The sequence below is a fragment of the Sturnira hondurensis genome, unplaced genomic scaffold, assembly GCF_014824575.4.
Source record: "Sturnira hondurensis isolate 20B ecotype Veracruz unplaced genomic scaffold, ASM1482457v3 Scaffold0015509, whole genome shotgun sequence".
NCBI classification, from domain to species: domain Eukaryota; kingdom Metazoa; phylum Chordata; class Mammalia; order Chiroptera; family Phyllostomidae; genus Sturnira; species Sturnira hondurensis.
Genome location: NW_028088140.1, coordinates 11475073 through 11500645, shown reverse-complemented (window position 1 = coordinate 11500645; position 25573 = coordinate 11475073). Strand labels below are relative to the sequence as shown.

General features: G+C 47.0%; 1 protein-coding gene across 14 annotated transcripts in view; it reads left to right on the top strand.

Annotated features, from left to right (window-relative positions):
- Positions 1-25573, top strand: part of CACNA1C (calcium voltage-gated channel subunit alpha1 C) — a 664664-nt gene that overhangs the window by 52539 nt on the left and 586552 nt on the right. For all 14 annotated transcript variants that reach the window (XM_037064774.1, XM_037064760.1, XM_037064762.1 and 11 more), the window contains exons 2-3: positions 4209-4530; positions 8930-9035. In XM_037064774.1, the coding sequence (XP_036920669.1) occupies positions 4209-4530; positions 8930-9035 (428 nt within the window). The remainder of the gene's footprint in view (positions 1-4208; positions 4531-8929; positions 9036-25573) is intronic.

Genomic DNA, 25573 nt, shown 5'->3' with positions numbered 1-25573 from the left:
CCATTAGGGACACAATACTGCTTGCCTTTCCTCCATGGCACTGCTTTGGATTTAAAAATGTTGAGCCTGAGATGGAGTTTCCATTCTTGGGATTCTTGGAGAGTTGTGCCTCCTTGTCAGGGGTGACCTGGTAGTAGACACAGAGCCTTTAGCCTGGTGGGGTAAAACTGCTTTGGAGAAGGGGAGGCCAAGCTGGGCCTTGGAGTACAGCCCAAGTGGAGGGGTGTCGAGGGGCCATGCCTGGCTCACCTGTGCGTGGCTTTGTGTGGCAGTGCCCTTGATCATGTCACAGGGCTGCAGCAGTGCTCAGACCTGTCAGGACCAAATACTGAAGACTGTTAGCTTGTCCTCCAGTGAGGGAGAGGTTGACATTCCATTTTCCATCATAGACTTATTCATATGTGCTTTCTCCAGATGGTGTGCTTCAGAGAGGTCCTTGCCCTCTGGGAATGGTTCATAATGGAAATGAGGTCATGCATGATGTGGGGTGGCTCAGAAGGCGGCCCACCTCTCTTGGCTCTCTGCAGCCCTGGCCATTTAGTGCTCAGGAGCTGTGGGCTCCTCACTCCACATACAGCCTTTCCAAGGCCATGGATGTACTCTCTTGCACTGGTGCTTTCTGCCTTTTTTCCTAGCATTGTCCAAATACTCTTTGGGTTTTGGTACTAGCAAGTAGTGTGAGAGAGGGTGATTAACAGTGCTTGGGGGTGAGTACAGTGATTAGAGTGTGAAGACAGTAGGAAGGTGTGAAGTGTTGAGAACTTTTTGAGGGGACGGTTGGGGTCTGGAAAGGCTGACAGTGGAGACATGGCTGACTTTATGTAGGTGAGAAAGAAAAGTCACTCCAGGAATAAAATAATCTCTTAAGCATTGTCAGTGCCTAACAGGGAGCCCAGGAAGGAAAGGACATACCACAGATTGAATGGACACAATGACAGTTGCAGCCCAGTCTGGTGAAACCAAGTGTACCTGAACAACAATAAAAAAAAGAGAAAAGACAAGAGATAAAGTTGGGCTTAATCACTCTGATGCAGCAGATAGGAACAGAGCCACCTTCCACTTTCATTCATCCCAAAGGTGCCCAGGGCTGCTAGAGGGGCTGTTCATGTAGCAGATGCTGTCCTATGAAAATCATATAAACGTAAAGGATGTTCTTGCGGTCAGAAATGTAGCCTCTTCAATCTCAAGTCCCATAAACCCCCAGTAGGAGGTATGTGCTTTGCTTGTGGCGAGTATGAGAGCACACACGTGTGTGTGCATGTGGACCACATGTGTGAGGCCTGAGGAGGTGGAGTATAGTCTGGCATTTAACTGTGAGTCCTGTGTGTGCTGCAGAAATCTCCCATTGTCTCCCTGGGTGACCTTTAATGAGTCATGCACTCCTTTTTTTTCTCATGTGTTAAATGGAGATAAATCCTACTTGCTGGTTATTAAAGCAGTTCTTGTGCTGCAAGTGCCTTTGTTAATTTAAGTCATCTCTTCTAATTTTTTTCCTCTGGGGGTCTTATGAGAAAGGTGAAAGTTTAGCTTTCTTGGAGTCTTCCTTGCTCTATGTGTAGGCTTCACATGGTGAGTGTAGAGATGTATGTAGGAGACAAGACTTTTCCTAGGAAGTGTTGGGTTCTCCATGATTCTCACGTTCTGGTTAATACATACTTTACCACTGGGGGTGTGGCAGCTGCCTGCAGCAGCTGGGCAGAGGGAGGGCAGAGAGCAAATATACAGTGAGAAGGGAGTCAGAATCATGGTGAGAATACAGCCATGGATTGAGTACAGCAAAGAGGCAGTTTACCAGCACTTAGGGGGTGGGGGTGGGGATCTAGTGCTACAGGGCAGTAGTGATGAGACAACTGTCAGGGGGTAAGAGGTCAGTAGACCAGCTGGTATTAATGAAGACCCGATGTACTCATCTTGGGATCACACAGGGTGGTAAATACGTGGCATCTGCCATACCATTCCATTCCTTCGGTGCCCATGCAGACATCACTAATCTATCATGATATGCTTTCCTGTTGTACTTGGAAAAGTCTCAGAATCCTTTAGGTACAGCATTTTAGACAGTGGTGCCAATCAATTGCCCGTCACTGGTGTGATGATGGAAGGGACATAGACTTTGGAATCTGGCAGAAATGACACCTGAGCCAGCTTCAAGCTTTGTGGCACTGAGCAAATGTATTACGCCACTTTTCATTGTCAGGGTCAGAAACCTAATTCAAATTAGCTTAAGCTGTTACTTAAATACTAAAAGCAGAAAGTTCAGGATAAGGCTGTCATCGTCAGGCATGGCTAGATGCAGGGGCCCAATGACATTGTTAGGGTCTGTCTCTAGGACAGACATTCTCTGGGTGAAAATGTTCTCAGTGGCTGAGCTGGGTCATGTGTTCATCTCTGAACTGGTCCCTGTGGAGTGGAGGACAAGGCTGGTGGTGGGGATGAGAGGGTCCAGACAGCAGGTCATGCTGGGAGCAAAAGTTATCTTAAAGTCAAACATAGAAGAATTAGCTTCAGATAAGAGCTGGGGATAGGTGGCTGTCTGGTAAGGTGCCAAGTGTTCATCCAAGTCCTGGTGAGTTTCAGTGAAGAGAGGTAAGGGCTCAGCAACTCCCTAAAAGGACCTTATATACACTGAGCAGAGGGGAGGGTGTCAGTGGTGGGACTTGGAAGCCATGTCTATGCACCTGGTCTGCCTGCTCCAGCTGCCATCTTCCAGGCAACTGGACATGGCATCCTGATGCTAGGCTCTCTGCCTACAGTAGCACCCCATTCCCTACAGCCTCTCTTGATCCTGAGGCACCTGGGCAGTTGACAGGAATCAAAGGCATGCTTCTGTTCTGGGTCCAGAACAGGTTTGGGTCCAGGCTGAGCTGATTACTTGGCAAACCTTGTAGGATTCTGGGGTAGGCACCAGGCTGACAAGACTGAGTATATGGGGTCTTGGGGACAGTCCTGAAGGCTCTGGTTGCCTTTAAACCAGAGCACTGCAGATATCCCTCCTCTGGATTTCACTGGTTCCTACTCAGGTTTCCTTCCTGCAGTGTCTCTCTCTACCCCACCTTGTCAGCCCTGCCACAGGGAGGGCTTGGCTAGGGGGTTCTGGCTTGGTGTCTCTCATGCAGTTGCAGACTAGGAGTCTGTCTCTCTGAGTGCGGTCTCTCCATGTTGGGCTGGTGGGCTTCCTTAGGGCAACCAGGCTGCCTCGTGGGGTGTATGGCTTCTCCCAGGGCCAAAGAGTCAGATGGATGCAACATCGCCATCACTTCTGCTCTACTTTATTGGTCAAAACAGTAACCACAGGCAACCCCATTTCAGGAGGAGAGGGTATAGATCCTATTTCTCAAGGGGAGGTGAATGTCAAAAAATTGGCTGACATGATTTAAAACCACACACCCTGTACCCTCTCCTGTTAAACCAGCACAGTGCCGTGATGGGTTTGAGGTACCTGGGCGTAACCTTACTTTGGTCTGACCCCGTCATTGTATTATACTTATTTTTATTTTTTGGATCTGAAGTGCAGAGATTTGAGTGAATCATACTCTTCAATTCATTGTGCATTTGCCATTATTGATTCATGTAATGGCTCTCTTATTCACTTCATTCATTCATTCATTCATTTTTCCATTTTATCTTAGTATCTTCCTCCCATTTTTCTAACCTTACTTAAGCAATCATTCTGTTCTCTTTAATGAATATCATTTTAGTTATGTATTCTTTTTTCCATTTTCTTTTATTTTAAATTATTTTATTGTTGTTCAATTACAGTTGTCTGTATTTCCCCCACCAACCTCCTTCAAACCCACTTTCCTCCCTTGCTTCCACCCGCCCCCTTGGGGTATTCTTATAGAAGTGTATTTTAATTATATATACTGCATTGTGTGTTTATCTTTTTCTGTATCCTGCCTTTCTCTAGCACTGTTTCTGAGGTCCAAATATGTTGTAATGCACACATCTCATGTCCTGTCCGCTGAAAATTAGGCAATGAGACCAGAGAGGGGGAGTGACATTCATAAGGTCACACAGCTGAACCAGGGCTAGAACAGATTTCCTGACTCTTTTTTTCAGCATCACGCACTAGTGTTTCCATGTGCCTCCTCCAGACTGCAACAGTTTGATATAAGGTTTTTAAGCAATTGTGAGACTGGGATACAGAGCTTATTACAAGCTTTCCTGTTTTCTCCCTGGTGACTATTGTCCTCTGTCCTCTCCTACAGGTTCCAACTATGGGAGCCCGCGCCCAGCTCATGCCAACATGAATGCCAATGCAGCAGCAGGGCTTGTCCCCGAGCACATCCCCAGCCCAGGGGCAGCATTGTCCTGGCAGGCAGCCATTGATGCAGCCCGGCAGGCCAAGCTGATGGGAAGTGCTGGCAATGCGACCATCTCCACAGTCAGCTCCACACAGCGGAAGCGGCAGCAGTATGGGAAACCCAAGAAGCAGGGCAGCACCACTGCCACACGCCCACCACGTGCCCTGCTCTGCCTCACTCTAAAGAACCCCATCCGGAGGGCATGCATCAGCATTGTCGAATGGAAATATCCTTTGTGCCCTGGTCTGGGCAGGGTGTGCATTCCTGGACCCCCAGTAGGTTCAGCTCCCCATGGCCTACTGGCCAGGGAGCTGTGTTGTCCCTGCTGAGCCTGTAAAGTGGTTATCATACCCACAGCATCTGCTGGGGCACTGTTAAAATGCATAGTTCTAGGTGCTGCTCCAGACTTGATGAATCAGAATCTCTGGGGATAGGATCTGGGAATCTGCTCAGATAACAAGCTCCCTAGGTGTTTGTTTCTTTTCTTTTCATATAATAAGCAGTATTTGAGAAAATGAGCCTAACGGGTTATGACATATTCTCTTACCCAGCTGAGCTTGCCCAGTGACCCACTGGGTTACTGGTGGCTTTGTGCTGCTGCCCCATAACCTTCCTCCCACCTCACAGCACTGGCATAGCATCATGACCTCCTTCACTTGAAGGTGAAGGAGCCTAGGAAATTCAAGACAGTGGTAGTCAGTGACTCCAGGTCTTTGTTCAAGGACCTGGAATAGTGGTACTCAGGCTGGGCTGCACCTTAGCATCACCTGGAAAACTATAATAATACACAGGTGCCTGAGCTCCACCCAGACATATTTTAAAACTCTCCAGGCGATTCTAATGTGCAGCCAAAGTAAGAACCCTGGCCTGCATTATTAAACACAGATCCACTTTGTATGCAAACCAGTGACTGGGCCCTTGAGAGAAAATGGCTTTGAAAGGTGGGGCTCTCACTGTGGAAGTACAGGCCCCTTGACATCATGTGAATTGTGGATAGAGATGGCAAGGACCTTAAATATCAGTAGGCCCACCCCTGACTTTCCCTCATGATGAAATTTGAGTTCCACAGGAGTGAGTCTCTAGGTCATACAGTCAGTGACAGACAGGACTAGAACCCTGGGACTTAGTGTGGGGCATTTTTATAGTGAGGACTCATTCAGGCAGGGCTATGGTGGCTCTGAAGTTTCAGGATGGGGGTGGTAGGTTCCATTCATGAGTTTCAATGGAAAGATTTAGAAGTCTTGGGTAGTGGTTGAAAGGCCAAAGAAGATGACTTGGGGAGAGAAGAAACCTTTTTCTCAGTGGTAAATGTTAGTTTTATCAATGTTTGAACCTCCCAACTCAAAAGTAACTTTGGGAGAATATAGTTCAGGCCAAGTGCCTGCCCCAGAGCAGGCCAGTCTGTCCTGGGTGGCCAAGTATGGTTCTGGTTCTGAGGTGACTGGGTGAGAGGCTCAGTTTGGGTGGCCCCAGCAGGCCACTGTCATAGCTGCTCACTTAGAACTGTGGAGTGGGAGAGCTGGGAACCCTGCCTGTCAGGCCTTCCTAGACAGGGAACACTGAGGTCTAGAGAAGCTGCAGAACTTGCCCAGATCACACAGCTGGCACCTGACAGTGGGGCTTCAAACCTAGGTACCCTAACTCCCAAATCTATGCACTCCCCACGCCCTGTGCACCCGTAGCACAGAAATGGTACTAGGGTGGATGTTCAGGGGCTGCCGTCCAGCCCCACTGGTGCACAGTGGGTCCTGGATCTGAGGCCGAATACCCATCCCCTTGTGGCCCTGGCACCTGACCCCCCTGGAGCTTCAGTTTCCACAGTTGGCTCCCAAAGTATTAGAACTCCCTTAGGAGACATGTTCCATGAGTACTAGTTAACCTACTGGGATTGATGGGTCCCTGAGTGAGTGACATACAAAGCCTGGGAAGAAGGGAAGAGAGGGAGGTGACAGTAATACACAGGGCAGGTGGGGGAGGAATGGAAGAGCCAGGGCTTCCTAATGGAAGTGTGTGAGACACTGTCCACAGAAACTGGTCAGGCCCTAGGATGCTGGAGTTGGTGGACATGTTAACCCCAAGCAGTGTATCTGCTGGGGGCCACAGCCACCTCTCTGCACTGCCCCTCCACATGTGGGCAGAGGGGTGCTGCAGCCACCTCCTAGGGAATGTGTCCTCCATCGAGGGGAGAGGAAGGAGACCCATCCTTGCAGTGCTGGTTGGGTGGCATTCCCAGACTGCCTTTGAGGGGTAGCTGACAGGTAAGGAGATGGACTGGTGTACTAGCCAGTCAGTGAGTGCTCTTGAAAGAGTAGAATCTGACACTGTCATTAAGAGGTGGCAGTTTAAAAAATGATCTGGTTTTCCTGGGGTGACAGAACACTTCCAGGACCTACTTGGTCCATTGCAGCTGATGGCTTTTCTTATCTTCTTGATTGGTTTCTTTACTCATCATCTTCCCCAGCTTTAGTCTGTACTTTAGCATAAGGTGATGGATGAATAGCCTGAATAGGGAAGGAGGTAGAACTTACAATGCAAGAAACACCCCAAGTGCAGCCCTCACCCACTTTGGTGAGTGGCTGAGCTTACATTTTGAGGATTGGATATGTGAGGTCTGGCCAACATGCCCTTCCTTGCCCTAATAGGGGAGCACAGAGGATCAGGTTATGGGAATGAAATTGACTGGCCTTTGGACTGAATGTCACTCTTAAGCAGGAGGGGAAGGGGCGCATGGTAGGAGGGCTAAAAGAACGAACTTCCTTAAAATGCATCAGGATAACTTCAGGATAGATCACTGTAGAAATGTCCTCACAAGCCCAGACTGTGGAGCCAGGTTTTCTGGGTTTGAATCCTAGCCTTCCATGATCTCGTGACCTTGGACAGGTTAACCTCCGACCTTTCACTTAAAAATGGGGACAACAATTGTACATTCCAATCAGGGTATTTGTGTAGAGCAGTTAGAACAGTGTTTGGCACAGAATAAGCTCTCAGTAAATATTAGCCGTGCCCTTACTGTTGCCATCACCATTGTCATCATCATCATCATCACTTGTTCCTTGGCCAACTCAAGGGGCAGCGGGCATGTTGGAAAAGATGAGTCAGTAGGTCTGATTCTAGTTCTGGCTCTGCTGTTTGCCAGCTTGGGATATGGGAGAGATTGTTTTATTTTCTATGTCTGTCAAGCTGGAAGGTTGGGCAGGCCCACTGCGTGCCTTATTCCTGATGCCAAGGCACATAGAAAATAGCAACCTTCATGAGACATGCTCGGTGAATGGACCCTCAGCTACATCCATGGGGACACGGGGGATCAATAGCCAGCACACTGGTAGGGAAGCCTGGACCAGATAATCAGTAAGCTTCCTTCCAGGCTCAGGGCTGCCCTGTTAACAGAGGTCAGAGGCCATCTATGACAGGGGAATGTTAGTCCTGGCTGGTCAGGACCTGCTGTGGGGTCTTGGGAAAGTTTCACAGGCTCTCTGTGCCTCAGAGGTTTAGACTAGCTGATCTTTTAAGTCTCTTCCTGCTTCAAGATTTGTTAACTTGGTGGTTACGGGTCTTGTGTCCTGGGAGATGAATCTGGTTCCTTCTCCCAGGAATCTGCAACCTCTTCCTCTTCCCCCTGTCAGGCTCCATGCACTAGCCAGAAAGGGGTTGGGGAGGTGGGGCTGGAAGAGCATAAACGGGGAGCTTCCTTTGAAGCTCCCCCTTTCTGGTCTTTAGTTGTGGGTGCTGGGTGGAAGGGTGGTATCCCATGAGCTTGTTTCCCTCCTGACATTGTGTCCTGTCCTGATGTTTTGATAAATAAATTCAGGCACAGCATCCTCCCTGAGTGCACTGCTGCTGGTGAGCAGACCTTATCTCATTAGATCCCAGCACATATACTGAGGGAAGAGGGCCCAGAAAATAAGCCTTACCTGAGGGAGGCAGGGCTTCCAGAGCCTGGAGAGGTTTTAGGCACCCTGTGTGGAGCTGTGCCCTAAAGACAAGGTGGCCGTTGTACCCTAGATGCACAGCATACCTGCTCCTGTGCTCTTGGGGGCCCTGAGGTCCTGGCTATCTTCAGGTTCTCTGGAAGTGGTCAGGGAATAAGGCAGAAATAAAAAAAAAGGACTCTAAACTTCAAATTAAAAGATTAAAAATAAAATCTCCAAATTTCAAATGAAAAATCTTAGAAGTCTAGTTTCTGCCTCCAGTCCCTCTCTGTCTGGCCTCTCCCACCCCAAGCTTGAGTTCCTGGTGGCAGTGTGTACCCACTGGAGAAGGGTGCCTGGGGTGCTCGGGGCCCGGCGGGAGTGGGCCCTGCTCTTTGAAAGTAACATGAGCACACATGAGGGGAATGAACTCCAGTGCAATCTAAATAAATAAAAGAGGGGAAAAAGTTTTTAGAAACCTGTGTTTACTCTGGCACGCGACTGGCCTCAACTGCTTTTGACATACTAGGAAAAATTTTGGCGGGGACCCATTAGAAGTACTTAAAAAGGCATATGTTTCTTTTCAGGATACACGGGGCTTGGAATGTATTGTTTAAACAAGATTCTTATGAGTCTTTGATTCATTTAAAAACATATATGTATGTTTGTTTCACTTGTGCTTTCTGCAACATTAACTTCCTTAACTCCCTTCCTCAGACCATTTGAAATCATTATTTTACTGACTATTTTTGCCAATTGTGTGGCCTTAGCGATCTATATTCCCTTTCCAGAAGATGACTCCAATGCCACCAATTCCAACCTGGTAAGTCCACAATCCCAAGCCTGTGCTTTTCGGCAGAGGACCAACTTGAACTGTGTGGCTTCGTGTTGGAATGTGAGAGAGCAGCGAGACATGTGTGAAGATGTGTGTGTGGTGTGTATAGTAGTGCTGCCACGCTCTCATCTTGGGGCTGTTCCGCTAGTCATTCAATCCAACACCTGTTTTATCAAAGCTTGTGTTCAGAAGGACTATTCCAACTAGGTGGTACTATGCTCTGGGTGTGAGTGTGAGTGTGTGTGTAGCAGGTCCTCTGGGTGCTACCATGTGCAGCCCGTGTCACTGAGCAGGAGATTGCACAGTGAGCTTTTATTCTCTGACCATTTGTTGTCTTTTTAGGTGCCTTTGTTCGTTGGTAAGGCTTCGTCAGGTGGTCTACAGCATCATTGCATGGTAATTTCTAGGAAGCTTTTAGGAAAGTTTGCTTTTGTAGCCAAGAAATATTAGTTAAAAAGGTCTTATTTTCTTGGGAAAGGCAGCTTTTCATTTGGATTGTTGGGAGGCCAGCACTGGCAATTTGGGGTTAGAATCTGTCCATGGAAAAAGTGTGGAGGGTGTTTACTTTTGGCTGAGTGTGAAGTCATTACAGAGGCCATTGCTCCATCTGGGCATGGGAGGAAGCAAGCTCTGGAATGTGGTTGGCAACACTGGGGAAAGTCTGTCTCACCTTCCCCTGCAGAGAAACCCTCACTGTGATTCGCATCTTCCCGTGTCACCAGCATCTTCCCTTGATTACCAAGATTGGACTGTTGATTGAGTTCCTTTCTAACAGAAGCAGCAGGGTTACAAGTTCTCCTTTCCATTGTTGCCGGCTGCTGCTGATTTCATGGGTGTAATTCTGTTGCCTTTTATTCTTTGACATTTTCTTTGGCCTCTTCAGCAAGTAAATCTGATACATGCTTTAAACTTCTCTGCCATTTCCCAGTCTCCCAGTTGGCCCCCACTCCATATTGGGCAAGGTGTCTGGTGGGAGCCAGGCTTCGTCTTACGGCTTGGCTGGGGCTGTGTGTTGGGGACTACAGCAGGCCAGTGAGCAGGGAGCATAATGTGGCCGGAGTTGGCAGGCAGAGCCTTAGCTGTAGTCCACACGGCCTTCTGAGGTGTGACCTTGTCTCTTAACAGGCAAGGAATCTTTACTCTGTTAAAATAAATGTAAGCAGAGAGTCTCCCAAATGGCCGCTGAAAAATCAGACACACCTTCCACTGGTGATATTACTTCTCATGTGTCTACAGTCTCCCCTACCATGATCCTCCACAACCCTTGCAGTTTAGCACTTAATCTGCAACTCTAAAAAAAAAAAAGAATCCATGTGTTGTTCTGAAGTCAATGAAGCTTTAGCTCTACTCTAGGCTAAAGCAGTGCTGAAAGTAGACAGGAGTTTGGTTTTGTCTCAGACTCCAGAGATGGCTGCATAACAGCCTACACCCCAGACGTCCCAGGAGGGTTGGTGGGGCCACCCGGGGAGCTGCAACAGAGGGAAGCCAGGGCTGGCAGATCCACAAACCCCCTGCCTCTGGAAGCAGAGGGTCTGGCCTGAGAGTAACGGTTACATTGGATTACCCTGGAGCTAGAGTGAGGTTGCCAGGTATGGAGAATGCTGTAGGGGATGTGTGTGTGTTTTTTTTAATCCTCACACAAGAATATGTTTGCTTGTTTGTTTGTTTATTTATTTACAGAGGAAGGGGGAGGGAGAGAAACATTGACTGGTTGCTTCTCGTACACACCCTGACCAGAGATCAAACCCAAAACCTAGGTATGTGCTCTGACCAGGAAGCAAACCCACAACCTTTTGGTGTACAGGACAATGCTCCAACCAACTGAGCCACCCAGCCAGGGTGGGACCATGGTTTTTTGAATCACACCACAGAGTGATGGAAGTGTTCTAAAACTGGATGGTGGTGATGGTTGCACAACTGTACAACTTTACTAAAAATAATTGAGTTATATATTTAGAATGGGTGAATTTTATGATATGTAAATTATACCTCAATAAAGTTGTTGTTTTTTTTTAAGAGAATAACACCAGCATGCAAGCCCAAGCTTTTCAAGGCCTCCCAGTGGCAAGCTTGTGTTGCCTTTAACTCCTTTATTTCTTCTAGATGAAGGGTTAGGTAGATGGAGGGAGAGAGGTGGTGGGGACAGGCAGTGAACTTTATCAGTGATGTTGCACTAGAAATTGGTGGGTGCAGAAGAGAGTGTGGGAGTTTGAAAAGAAGCTCCTAGTTGCTGAGGAAATTCCTACCTCTTTCAAGCCATGTGTTGGGCAGTGATTTACTAAATTAAGGAAGCATAATCAGGGTTCTTCCATCTGAAACAAGCGTGTACACATGTAGCACCCTAATTCTAGCACTGTCCTTGAACTTCCTTTCGTTTGATGGATGCATATACAAATTAAGAAAAACTTTTTTTTTCTGAGGAAGAGGCTACATTTGCTACCTCTACAAATGTTTGATTTCTTCCTCTCCTCAGGTCCTTGCTTTCTGTCTTCCATCCTCATCTCTGGAATGTGATAGATATTGATCTCAGTTGGCAAACTAAGGAGAGAAAGAAATGTAACTTGTTTTTACTTTCCTCTAACTGAACAAAATGTCTGATTTGAGACTTCATTTGGCTTGGTGGCATAAACATCATCTCTGTAATGTGGGGCTCTCAGCCCCTTCCCTGGAGTTGTGGCTTAGTCCTGGGGACTTCTCTAGGGCCCCTGCATTATGGGGCTCTTGGCATGGTCAGCCCACACTGTTAAAATGGCCTCGTCCCTTCTAGAAGGGCCTTGGTCCTTCCTCTGTGCAGGCAGAGTGGCTTCTTGTTTGCCAGCACAGGGTCTCTCTGACTCCAGTGACTCTCTCAGTCACTTCTGGGACTGTGGAAATGGTGAGTGGAGATTTCAAGGGCCCTTTTGCAAGGTCACCCTGCAGGATCTCATTCACTCTTGTTTCTTTGCTGATACTCTCCTGTCTGCCATCTTGGGACCTTTGCACAGAGTCCCCCAAGAGACTAGACTCCTCCTGTGGTCTACCAGACTGTCGTCAATGCCCTGACCTACTCTCAAACTTCAACGCCACAGTCTGACTCCTGTTCTCTGCTGTTAGACTGTGTCATACCTTCCCTGTGACAGTGAAGGCCACTGACTGGGCGGGTTGACCAACTGGATGGGGGAGTACAGTGGTCAAGCAGTGTTAGAAAAACACCTGTAACAAACAAGCAAGCAAACTCTACATCAGCTTACAGATCAGGATATTGTTCTGCTCCGAGGACATAACCAGTATGAATGTTATGGTTTGGGCCCTCCTCTCCCTCCTCTCTGTAATATCTTCTGTGATTAAATATCCCTTTGCAAAACTCTTGTCCCCTGGCCTTGGGACAGAATTACTATTAAGTCTCCTCCTGTCTCTCTCACCATTTTTTCCCCTGTTTCTTCTATCTTCTTGCCCTGCTTCTGTGGGAGTTTCTACCAGGGTTCTCTCCTAGCTCTCCTACTTTCTCTTTCTGTGCTCTGCCTTTGGTGAGCCCAGCTGCTTCCATGGTGTTACATTCCCTTTCTAGGTAAGTTGTCCCTGAACTTATGTCTCCAGCTCTAAGCTCTTTCCAAAGTCTGGACCAGAATTTTCTACAGTAGAGAGGCTGGGAACCAATGCATTGATGCCTGAAATCAGTTTGATTACAGTAACCACATGGAAAGCTTGAGCGATATGGACTCCCATGCTTTGGTAGCTCTGATTCAAATTTAGTAGTTCTGGGACATGGCCAAAGAATATGCATTTAAAAAATTCCTCATTGTGGAGGTGGTGTGGAGGATCTGGTGGGATATTAATGGTCAGTCAGTTTTGAGAGCTGCTGGCTTCTTGGATAGAGCAAATTTTGAGTTGGGCAGACATCAGTTCAAACCTTGGCTTCTCCACTTTGTAACTGGATCTTAATCAGAAGTTGTTTAGCCTTTCTAGACCTCAGTTCCCCAACTTGCTAAATGGGGAGGATGTTCAATCACAGGGTCCTGGGGAAGAGTCTAAGGCAGACAATGACCGTGACGTATCTAGTGTGTTCTTGGCACACAGTTGTATGTGCCAAGGTGTCTTGCAAACATCCGTGCTGAGAGTCAGGCACTATGTTTGGAATACTTCAAGAGGCAGATCTTGTGTCTAACAAGAAAGATAAACGTGGTCTTATAAGGGACCCAGGTATCAGGGAGAAAGCACTACTTTTTTTTCTTTTTGCTGTTGGGAAGGACATAAGAGAAGGCTTCACATGGGAGGACACATTTGAATTGCATCTCACATTTAAGAGGTGATTTTCAGATCAAAAGGTGCATTTCAGGCTGTGGTACACACATGTGCAAAGGTCCTGTGGTTGTACCTTTCATGACCAGAGGATGGTGTACCAATTTCCAGTAAATAAAAAGAGCCAGATGATAGCCTATGCCAATGGTCAACCTTAACTGCACATGAGACCCTGAAGATTTTCAGAGCAGGAGAGTGCTGGATCCAGAGGTGTATTTTAGAAAGGGTGCTCTTTCAGCATGAGGGAGGTAGCCCAGAGGGAGGCCCCACTGTTTGTGGTGAGAAAAGGAAATTGCAGAAATCCAGATGATAATGACAATGAGAATGGAGAGGGAGGTGGTGGATTTAGGAGGTAAAGGTGCCTGGACTTGGGACTAGATGTTGTAGGCAAAGGAGAGAGCTGATTTCCGAGGTAGTAATGTGGGTAACCAGGTGCCATTAGCCAGGAGATCTTCAGGTGAAAAGTCACAGTTAAGAGGAAGGGAATGAAGGGTAAAATTTGTGATTTATTAAGTGAGGAGCCCATGGAACATGTAGATGGAAATGTCTGACAGTTAGTAGAAATAGCTCATGAGTTCAGGAGACAGTTCATGCTGAGAGAGATGTGGGAGAATAGGAAGTTGGGTGGGGGAAGCCCCCAACCTTGTTCAGAGCACCTCTGGCAGGGTGGAATGTGAGAGGAGGTGACCCACATGGCTGGAACCCCAAGAGCACAGATGTGGGCAGAGTGGGTGGAGGAAGAGGAGGACTGGCCTGAGAGGTAGGTTGGGGAATCTGAGCGAGTACAATCTTAGAAGCTAGGGGAGTAGAGTGTTCAACAGTCAAACAGAGGGACTCGTTGCTCGTGAAAACTGGTCTTTGTGACAATTTGAGGTCACATACAAGAGAACTGGCCAGACTGGGAGGACAGGAGCTGTGCTCAGGGCTCAGTGTAGGATGAGAGGATGTTTGTCTGCATTTGCAGTGTCACTGAGGCCAGGGAATAGTAGGTGCACAATGACTATTTATTGAGCTTTGGTGACTGAAACATTTATCTTTTACACCAGAACGTGGTCTCCAAATCATTTAAGTACTCCTAAAATGGGGGAGTGTGAGAGCTCCCCCATTTTAGGGTGAAAATGCAGATCCACAGGCCCTGCCCCCAGAGATTTCCATCCCGTGAGTCTGGGGTGGGCCCTAGGAGTCTGCGTTGATGACGGGTTCCCCTGTGCATCTGACACAGAGGTGGAGGCCTGCTCTTTGAGAATGGGGCCTGAGAATGTGGCCATCGAGTCTACCCTCAGCTCTCTCCAGTCTGCCCTTGTCTGCCCTTGTCTGCCCTTTCCAGGATAAAGATGAGGTGTGCCTGCTGCCTAGAGGTTTCCCACTCTTTTAGGTTCAAGAATAATCTACTCAGCAAAACACACTCACATCGGAATTAGGAAGGAGTCTTCACACACACTTGCAGACTCACATCTGTCCTTACCTTGGCTCACACTTTCTCTCCTAGCCCTTTCTTTTCTTCCACATGCTTACTATAGTCCCTATTTATGTTTCTAGCACTTTGCTTTTTTCTCTTTTCAAGAGATGAAAAGTATTTCAGTGTAGAATTTTTAAAGATCTTTTCCTCATTATTTACATAACTTTGTTTAATGCTCCATCTCACATACTTTTGCACCCAAATCCGTCATCTTTGTGCTTCTCCTCATGTTAGTGAGGCATAAAGAAGCCTGCAACAGCCTGTGATGTGATGTTTCTTTCTTCGTTATTCACAGTCTTGTTATTGGCAGTGCCACCTATTCTGCAGTACATCATTTATAATATAGCAACTGTAAACCCTTTCTACCAGTAGCTGGTACCCAGGAGGTAAATTTAATGATGTCTGTTCAACAACCTCTGTGAGGAGAGTGACCTCATTGTGTGTGTGGGAGACTCCCAGTTCTCCGCAAACCCCAAAGTCCACAAGGCTTGGCTTGAGTGAAATATTAAGAGAATATATTTGGCATCTGACCTTGTACAAAGAATAGTGCTGTGTACTTTCTGAGCAAGAGCCAGGCTTTAACTGGAGGTGGAGAAGAGAAGGGAAGGAGTAGTTTTGGGGCTGGCTTTTCTTCAACTTAGGCATGTAAGAGGAGAGAGCTCAAGGGGAATGAGTTCATGTAGAGGGGCAGTGCTCCAGCTAGGCTAGGAAGGAGGTGGGATGTCAGATTTCCACATATACATATATGGGTGTGTGTATGTGGGTTTTTTTTTTTTTTTTTTTTTTTTTTTTTTTTTTTTTTTTGCTGTGAAATTGGGGCAGTACATAAGAGTGGCATCATAGTCAGATTGTGAAAATCAAATGAGTCAACAGAGGTAAAATACTTTAAAAAATGCCTGGCATAGGCAAATATGTGTTGTCTTTTGGGTCTCAAAATCCCTCCCCTCTGCCAGGTTCCTGGGGGTAAGTCAGGGCTGAAGGCACTTCTGAACAGCTTTTGTCTCAGGAGGGCCTGAGAGAAGACTGGGAAGCTCCTGTTCCTGGCAACTCTAATTTGGGAAGACTGGCACGTGTCTGTGCATACCTCACTCTTTCTCACTACTACATAGGGAGAGAAGCAGACATGCATTTGTGGCAAAAGATGAGCCTGAATGGAGAGCTCTGGGTGTCCCATGGGGACCCCACCACCCTCCCCCACAGATGTTTTGTGCTTGGAACAATACTACTCATAGTGCAGGGAGCTGGGGTGCACTGGAGGCAATATGAAAATGAGGTTCCCCACTCCCAGGCAGTGGCGGATTGAAGACCCTCCCAGGGGGTCCTGCATTTGGACCACCATGAGTCTGAGGCCTGCCCACCAGGCTCTGAGAGACACATGCATCCCTAAGTCAGAGCCCCTGTGTGAGAAGTGAATAGAAATGCCAGTGGGGTGTCCCTAATCATCCTGCTGTGATATCTTCTATCATCAGGTTTGCCTGAGAGCCAGAAGTCTTTGTGGGGCTTTCATGCATCAATGATAATGATCATAACAAAAGGCAATTTATTGTTGCTCTCTTGTATGTGTCATCCTAATGCACCAGGCACGCACACACTGCAGAAATACTAGGGTCATAAAATACACTAAAAGATAATCGCAGATTATAAACCACATGGCTATTACATCTTATGCTAATTCTCTCTGCTGTGTGGTGAGAGGGAGAGAAGGGATGGGGGAGGCAGCTATAGAGGGTGTTTTTAGGTGAGAGAATTAGGTTGACATCATGGGTTGGGGAAACTGAGTAAGATATCCACTCTGGGATTCTGATTGAACTGGTCTGGGTGGGACCTGGGCATGGGTATGTCATAACAGTTCTTTTGGAGCCCTGTGGCAGGTGCTAACCTGGGAAGCAAGACCTGAAATGTGTGGTCCTGGGTCAGTCACTTAACCTCTGTGTTTGTGTCTCTTCTGTCAAGTGGACTAATAAAACTGCTTAGTCATAATAATGACTTTTATTGAGGGACTGTCAGGTGTCAGTGCTTTGCATACAATATTCCTAATCCCCACAACAATAAACTATAGTATCTATTTGTTTCCTTGAGTATAGAGGATTTACCCCTTTTGGTCATTGCTATTTTGCACTAGTCACTGGCACAGGCCAGGCTCTTGTAAATATTTGTTGAGTGAATGTATGGGTGGATGAGTGAACCCTGCCAGGTAGTATACCTTTGTTTCAGATGAGGACATAATATCCCATCATATATAGAAGTAAAGTGACTTGGGGAGTGAGTGACAAAGGTGTATTTAGGACTGTACGAAGCCATTTCTTGGACTGTTGGCTCTGTTCTCTGATATATGGGGGTTACTGTGAGCATAGAATGAGGTAGATGTGAAAATGTTTCAAAGATTAAACACTGTGGCAGGTATTAACAGATATTTTTAAAAACTTGGCTCTACTGCAAAATAAATTTGGTAAATGCTGAGGTAACCAAATTTAAACAGGTTACTTTATTCTAAGACTTCTCAGAGTCTCTAGCACGATTCATGAGTTTTCTCTATGCAGACACTGTCCTGAGTGCTTTGCGTATATTAATGCAGTTAAGCATATCATAACTCTATGAAATAGATACTGTTACATGAAGATGAGGGCACTGAAGCTCAGAGCAGAGTGAATCAGTTTGTCCCGGTAAACGTTGCTGTGAAGTGATGACACTGTCATGTAGATACAGGCGATTGTATCCAGGTGTGTGTTCTTAACCATCATGCTGCAGCTGCCCCACTCTGTGTGAAGGTGCCCTAGGGCTTCCTGAACCAGGCAGGGTGTGCATGAGCTTTCCAGTCCCTCTTGCTCCCAGACAACTTGAAGAATGGTATTCTTTGGTACACACTGTGGTAAATATGTTGTAGTCATAGTGGGTTGCAACCACAGACAGATGTCATAAGGACTGAGGCCATAAGACAAAGGACAGAGCTGGGAGCAGATAGGAGAGTTTGCAAGGCCAGTGCAGTGATGGAGACCAGCAACGCCAATGCCTAGCAGGTGATGCAGCAGGAGGTTAGTGTTTAGAGGGGATGGCAAACTCCCAGATAAGAGTTGTGCTTCCTCTAATCTGCGCAAATCTTAGAGCGCCTGGGGGATTGGTTTGACTCAGTGTTTCCTGATTAAATATTTCAGAGAAGGCATTGTCTGTTCCACCTTTGCCAGCAGGTGGGGTGAGAGGAGACAGTGCTTTGAAGTCTAAGTGTGGTGACTCCTCTTGCTCCATTTGTACCCACTGGTATTAATTTTGGGAGGAAATGTTTCTTTTTTTAACAATTTATTTCTTTTTAGAGAGAGGAGGAGAAAGGAGGGAGAAAGACAGGGAGGGAAACATCCTTGTGTGCTTGTCTCTCATGCAGCCCCTACTGGGGATCTGGCCTGCAACCCAGGCATGTGCCCTGACTGGGAATTGAACCCGAGACCCTTTGCTTTGCAGTCTGGTGGTCAATCCACTGAGCCACACCAGCCAGGGCAGGAAATGTTCTATATATAGTCATACTCTATGATGTAATGGAACCCCTCTCATGTCCCAAGCTCCTTTTATTTTCAGTATATTTGAAGAAAGATCTTCTAGAATATAAAATGCAAATACCTGAATAATTAAAAGAAAAATTCTGAACACAATGCATCCTTTTACTGGGACAGCACAATTATTAGGAATTTCAGTCATTGAATCTGCTGTAATACTGTGAGGCTCCTGGGAGAGAGGAGGTACCTCCTGATGGGCCCAGCACCCTGTTTGGACACGATGGTCACATGTCAGGCCTAGAGGGTCTACCTGCACCAGTACTGACCCTTTAACTCACCACTCCCTCTCTCCTTTGGGCTTAGAAACTAGATGACCAAATCTGTTATGTGCAAAGTTATGTGCAAAGCAAGAGTAAATAGATTCTAAAAAAAAAAAATAGATTCTGACTGAGGAGACACATTTTTGAATAAAGTGCATTAGCTTTAATTTATGGAGTTTATGACATTGGTTTTGGCTTCTCAGAAGTCTTGCCCTCCACTTTATGCCCTTTGTTCTTACTGGTTTCTGTGTGATTGAGGCTGTTAGAGCCATACCCTCTGACTAATGGTGATAGCAGCATTAACATCCACACTCATGGTGCCTGTGCTCACAGTGTTGGCACTGTTCTAAGAGTGTCACAGTGCTAACCCATTCAGCCCTCTCAACAACCCCAGGAGGCTTGTGTTTTTATTAAAATCATCCCCTTTTCAAGATGAGGAAAATGAGGCACAGAGAAGTGAGCTGACTTGCTCTGAGGTGGTGGAACTGGGATTCCAGCCCAGGGGTGTGGCCCCGCAGTCTGTGCCCTTGACTGCTGTGCTGTGTGGCCTCCCAAGCTGTATAAGGGAGGAGTAGTTTGCTTAGAATATGGCCCTTTAGTTATTGAGATCTTGACTAATACATGTAACAAATGTGATGGTCTCCTTATGAAGGGCCACCAAAGGAGGGGTGGCAGTGAACCTAGGAGATGGAGCCCTCAGATGGTGCTGTGTTTGTGAAAGTCTTAGGGGAGTGTCCCCAGAGCCCTTAGTCCATGCTCTTTAGAAAGTGTGGGAGGTGGATGAGGGGTAGGCTCATTTCCGTCCACTGCTGCCTGAGTGGGAGACTTTGCTTTGAGGCCCTTATTCTCCCAGGGACCAGTGATTCATATTAACCAAGATTTTCAACCAGATAGGCCCAAGGTCTCCTCCTGAATAGATGAGAACCTTGGGTTGGGTGGGGGCCCAGAATCAGCCCAACTTCCTGAGATAGGCTTAAAACCTGAATGAGCCTTCTTGGAGACCTGGTCATTAGATGCAGGTCCTGGGAGCTACTTGGGCCCACACTGGGACTCTGGGCTCTCTTGGGGCCCCACTCAGTACAGTATAGTGGCAGGGCCAGTAGCATCAGATGTGGGGGAACTCAGTGGCACACAGCTCCAGGTGAGAGCCACACCCCTTTCATGGTGTAAAGCTTTGTGGGGCCCATGTCATGTCTGTGCCCTTAACGTGGTATGCTACCTGAAGACCCTCAGGCCCTGGTCTAGACCACAGGGTGGCATGATGGGCAGCGAGAGAGCCTGAGACAACAGTCGTGGTTCTGGGTGTTAGCACCTTATTCAGCCACTGACTTGCAGCCTGGCTGACTTGCCTTCTCCAGACTTTAGATTTCTTGGCTGTGATATGAAGATATGTTCCATCTCACTGTCATGGAATGTTCAAATGAGAGCATGTGTATAAATGCTCTGAAAAATTTAAATGCCATATGAAGGTAGCTGTATTATCATAATAGCTATTATTATTGTTGTTAAAACTAGACAGATTATTTTGTCTCTGATTTGTTTACTCCTTTTTTTCCTGGTATGTTCCTTTCTCTGTGAACCTTCTCCCTTAGCCTCCTCTCCAGATAACTTGGAGATGCAAAAGGACTGAAATACAAGCTCCAAATTTAGTTTTGACCCTTCTGAGCTGGATAGTGAGTGGTGTGGCCACAACCTGCTTGCTGCTGAGAGCTTAGCTGGGCTGCTGGACCCTGGGAAAGCCAGGCAAAGGGACTGTTGTTGTGCCTGTGACTTCGTGTGAAGGCCTGGAACTGACTGTCCCCTTGCTAAGGGAGCATGTTGTTTTTCCCTTGAGTCTAGTTTAACTATGGAACAGCTGAGTGCAGCTGAAGTGTGGCCTGGGAAAGGCTCTCTCCCCATTGTCTATGAGCACTTAGGAACAGGGTCAGACACTGGATGTATGGAAGGATGGGTGCACCCACCAGCAGCTCTCCTGAGTGGTATGGGGGCTTTGGCAGATCTGACCATAAGTGCTTTAGGGTTCGTGTTCGGGTTAGGTTGTTACAGGACCAGGGAGCACAGACCTCAGATTCTGGTTATAGGGCAGAGGCCAGGCAGCAGAGGGTGGATATTATAGTTGAGGGCTGGGTATGTACACAGTTCAAAATGCAGCTGTATTTGAATTGGACTGAAGTGATGAGGATGGACCTTATAGAGAAAGGCATGGGAGATCAAAATATGACTCTGAGCCCCACCCTTGCCAGACTAACAAAAGAGTGTGGGTAGGAGAATGGCTGAGGCAGTGGTGAATTCCCCACCAGCTGGTGAGGTGGCTCTGGCTTTCCCAGTCCATTGGAGGTGCATTCGAAAAGCTGGCACACTGTGAACAGCAGCCCGCCTCTGACCGACGTGCTATGAACTAACAAAGGGGTTTTGCTTGAAGCTACTGGGTTTATGTTAATTTGTCATGCAGCAGTGGAAAACTAGTACATCCTCTCTCTCCAGTTCCCTCTTGCACTTAAACGCCTGAATGGCTGGACCTGAGCAGGTCTCTGCTCCTCTACTTTGGGGCTTCTGCCCACGTTGTTTCCTCCTGGATCACTGTTTCTTCCACTTTGCCCAGCTAAATGCAGCTGGTTTTCCCACACTGCTCTCTGGAAGCCTTCCCTGCCCCCAGAAAGCAACTTTATATGCTTGTTCTTCTGGCTGAGTATTATTCATCCTCAAGGCACAGACTAGAAGTCACTTTTTGTAGGACCCTTTCTCTGCCCCTCCACGTTTCCATGGCATTCTAAGATGTCCCCTGTCTAAACCCTTTTGATCTCCTGCTTGCTTGCACATGTCTCTGACAATGTTCATTTCTATGGCTGCCATAAGTTACCACAAACTTGGTGGCTTAGAACAACAGCATTTTTCCCTTCTCACAGCTCAGGAGGTCAGAAGTCCATGCCAAGGGGCTGACGGGGTTGGTTCCCCTGAGCACACCAAAGGCGTATCTGTTGCATGCCTCTCTCCCAGGTTCTGGTGTGTCTGGCAGTGCTCACGTTCACTGGCTTCTAGACACGTCACTCCAGTCTCTGTTCCATCTGCATATGACCTTCTCTTCCGGGTGTCTGTCTCTGTGTCCCAGGTTCTATCCTCTTATGAGGGGATAGTAGTCATTGGACTTAGGCCTACCCTGATTCAGCATAACCTCATTTTAACTTTATTACGTCTGCAAACGTCTTGTTTCCAAATAGAGTCACATTCACAGGTAGAGGAGTTGGGACTTGAACATACCTTTTTGAGGGGCACATTTCAACCCACAGCACTCACCAATAGTAAGCTGTGTGTGAGCAGGGCTCATGTCTGTGCAGCATCACCATACCATACCATGGTGCCACCATACCATATAAACTCACTACCTATCTGCTGAGCTGTGCAGTGAGGGCATGGGGGTTGGCAGGGTGGGCTCCTAGTGCCCTGTTACAGTAGAGCTGCCTGATGAACAGCAGCTTGGGTGGCAGAGAAAGTCCCACCCTGAGGGTGTGAGATCTTGGCTCAGTCTGGTAGCTCAGGACCCCCTCCTACCTGTTCTTTCTTGCCTCTTGGCTTGCTAGCCTGAGATACGTGCCCCACGAGAAGGGAAATATGCAGCCCGAGCTAGAGGTCACAACAGGAAGAGTCCTGACACCTCCTCAGTCCCTTCTTGTTCCAGTGAGTGGGAGCAGGGAGCTCCTTCAGGGCCACAGAGAGGAGCCTCGGCTTTCCCGTTGGTTCTGTAAGCATTGTGGCTGACCAGGACAGGCCTGCGTCCTCCCTCCTCTTCCCTGGCACTCAGGGCTGTGCAAAGTGGGTTTGGCAGAGGCCTCTGTGGTGACTTCTCTTTGCCAAGATCCAGTCCAAATGGAGAGAAGCTCTTGGCATACATGTGGCAACTCAGCCTGCTTCTTGCACCCCCTTAGAAGTGGTGTCCCCTGTCAGTGCTTCTGTGGCAGTGTGTCGTTGTAATGTTCTAGCAGAGGGTTCCTCCAGTTCAGGAGAGTCTCTGTTCTCTGTCCCTCTTGGAGAAGGACAGGCCAGAGTCATCCTGGGAATGGCCTTGGAGGATGGAAGATTTGTGGGATGGTCCCTGAGAGCTCCGAGGAAGAAGTCCTGGTCATTGCCGCTGGCTGTTTCTTGGGGATGTGGACAAGGGGCTCCCAGCACCTTGATGTGGACTCTGTTCCAAGGACAGTGCTTGGAACATAGAATGAAATCAGTGAGTGTTCATTGATGAAATAACTAACTGAGTGAATTTGTGAAGAAGAGAACGTGTTTATGGATGGGGTTCTGGAGAGGTGTGGTGTGTGTGAAACACAGACCAAGAGTCAGGAACCTGGCATTCCAGATCTTTCTTTGCTCACTAGTGCAAAGACCTTTGGCAACTGTCTTGGCCACTTGGTCTCATTTGTTCATTTCTCATAATCCAGGAAGAAGGATCATATTTCACACGGTCCGTTTATGTTTTCACATCTGTGCTTCTTTGCCTGATCAGTAGACCCTGGACTTGGTGTCAGTATAGTTATTTCTATATTCATTCAGGAAACACTTACTGAGTGCTTGCTTATACCAGGCTAGGGGCTAGAAACACAGAATGTGAAGAAACAGACAATCTTTCTGCCCTCAAGGAGCTTACTTTCTGTGATGCCACTCAATAAACAACTAGGCAAATTAACGAATAAGATAATTTCAGAGCTTTATCAATGCTATGAAGAAGTACATACGAGAGGCTAAAGAGACAGTGTTGCGGGGGGAGGGTGGTAGGCAGCACAGGTCTCTGTGAGGACATGGTCACTGAGCTGTTCTGTGGTGATGGACAGCACTCTGGACAGCCTTGATTGCCATGTATCTGGAATGGACTTGGTCCTCACCTGCCTGGAAGTAGGGCAAGGTCAGCCTTAATGCAACCTGGTCCACATGAGGATCACATGGACCAGAAGCCTGTCTAAGTCTTTGGAGAGGTAATGTTAGAGGGTATCCACTCCTGTCCATTAGCCCCTTGTTTGGGGAGTGCTGCCATGTTAGCCCAAGACTTGGGTGTGGGCAGTGAGTCTTGAGGTGGGTAGTCCTTGGGCTGGTCCTGGCAGAGCCACCACCTGGCCATGTGCCCATGTGATGATTCCTGATGTGTGTGAGAGATTCTAATGCCACAGCTCAGTGCCTTACATGTGTCATCCAGTCCTCCAACTGCTGCAGGAGGTACAGGTGCTCTTATCCCCTGTGACAGAGAAACAAATAGGTGAGAGAAGTGGATGACTTGCCTGGGTGATTGCATCCAGCAGTAAGAACCCAGAGCTCATGCTCTTAGACTCTTTACTGCTTTGGTAAGTGGCTTCAGTTGGCTGGGCCTTGGCTTCCTCATCTGTAAGATGGGTAGTGAGAGGATCTCTGAAGTTCCTTCCAATGCTAATGTAATATGAAGTCCTCTCATGAGCCAACAGAATATAAACCATGGACAGCATCAAAGTACTTATTCTAAAGAGAGGAAATGAAGGTATAATCAGTGCACAAATGTTTTTAGCAATTGATCAAAAGGAGGGCAAATCAAGGAAATACTTTCTTCCCCTACCCCTCAGTGGGACATGCTATCTATGCTGTAAGTTGTCTCTTTAGTCTCCTTTAAAGTTGCCTAAGGACATTGGACTATAAATCTATAATCACTGATACTAGAGTATTTGAAGGAAATAGCCCCAGTGGGCTAGTTGATCTGTCCATCCCAGCAAAGGTGAACAGAGCTTTACCCTGTCAACTGGCTTTACCAGGTGGTTGGCTCTGTGTGGGCATCAGGGACATACACTTCCTTCCACAGCATTGAGAAAGCATACATGAGACACATGGAAAAACTAGGGGCTAATCTATAGGGTTAGTAGGGTAACATGATTAGTAGACGGCCAAAAACAGAAATAATTAGTGTGGACTGGAGTGCTAGAAAAGGTTTTCCTGGAAGAAACTGGACTCAAGTGAAGCTTTGAAGATTGTGGAGGAACTGGCTAGACCTCTGGTAGGAGTGAAGGGATTCTAGGAAAGAAAATAGGAGATACAATTCATGCAAAGGTACAATTTTGACATATAAACATGAGCTGTCAAAGTTCAACCTAAGAACCTTCTTGGGGTGATCTGCATTCATCCACCAACAAGTATTGAGCACCCACTATGTATAAAACAGAGCTGTGCTTAAGAAACAAATGCATTTCCTGCCTTCATGGAACATTAGTCTATTTAAGGAAGACAGGTATTCAGCATCTATCTAATTAAATGGTTAATTATTCCATTATAATAGACTGTATGTACTTTTAAAATAAAAATGTACAACCCTGACTGGTGTGGCTCAGTGGATTGAGTGCTGGCCTGGGAACCAAAGGGTTGCTGGTTCAGTCAGGCATATGCTCCGACTGGGTGGCAGGCCAGGTCCCCAGTAGGGGGCATGCAAGAGGCAACCACACACTGATGTTTCTCTCCCTTTCTTTCTCTCTCCTTCCCCCTCTCTCTAAAAATAAATAAATAAAATCTTTTAAAAAATGTACTGAATGTTATCTAAAAAAATATAGGTATGACTATATTTGTTTTAAATTAATGTTTTAAGCTGCTGACAAAACAAAACTGGAACTGATAATGACCATTTTATTGCACGGAAGGAAAAGCTATATCACAAAGATGTCATTTCTCTCAAATTATGGTTAAAATGTTTTAGGGTAGGTTGTGGAGCTTTTCATCATGCTAGTGTGGTTTCTAACTTATAAAACTTGAGACCTGCTGAATTAAAGTGATGAGAAGTGAGGAGGAAATATAAATCTCTATGGAGGAAGGAAGGGACTCTGGTTGTTTGAGTAACATCACACCTGTCATAGGTATGAGGAGAGGGTTCCAGAAGGAGAGAGAGCATATTCCAACTCCCCGCCACATTAGAGTCAGTAGGGCAGCATTGCACTGGAGAGATTGTTCACCAGGAAACTCAATCAGTTTGAGTTTCTGCATTTAGAGGGT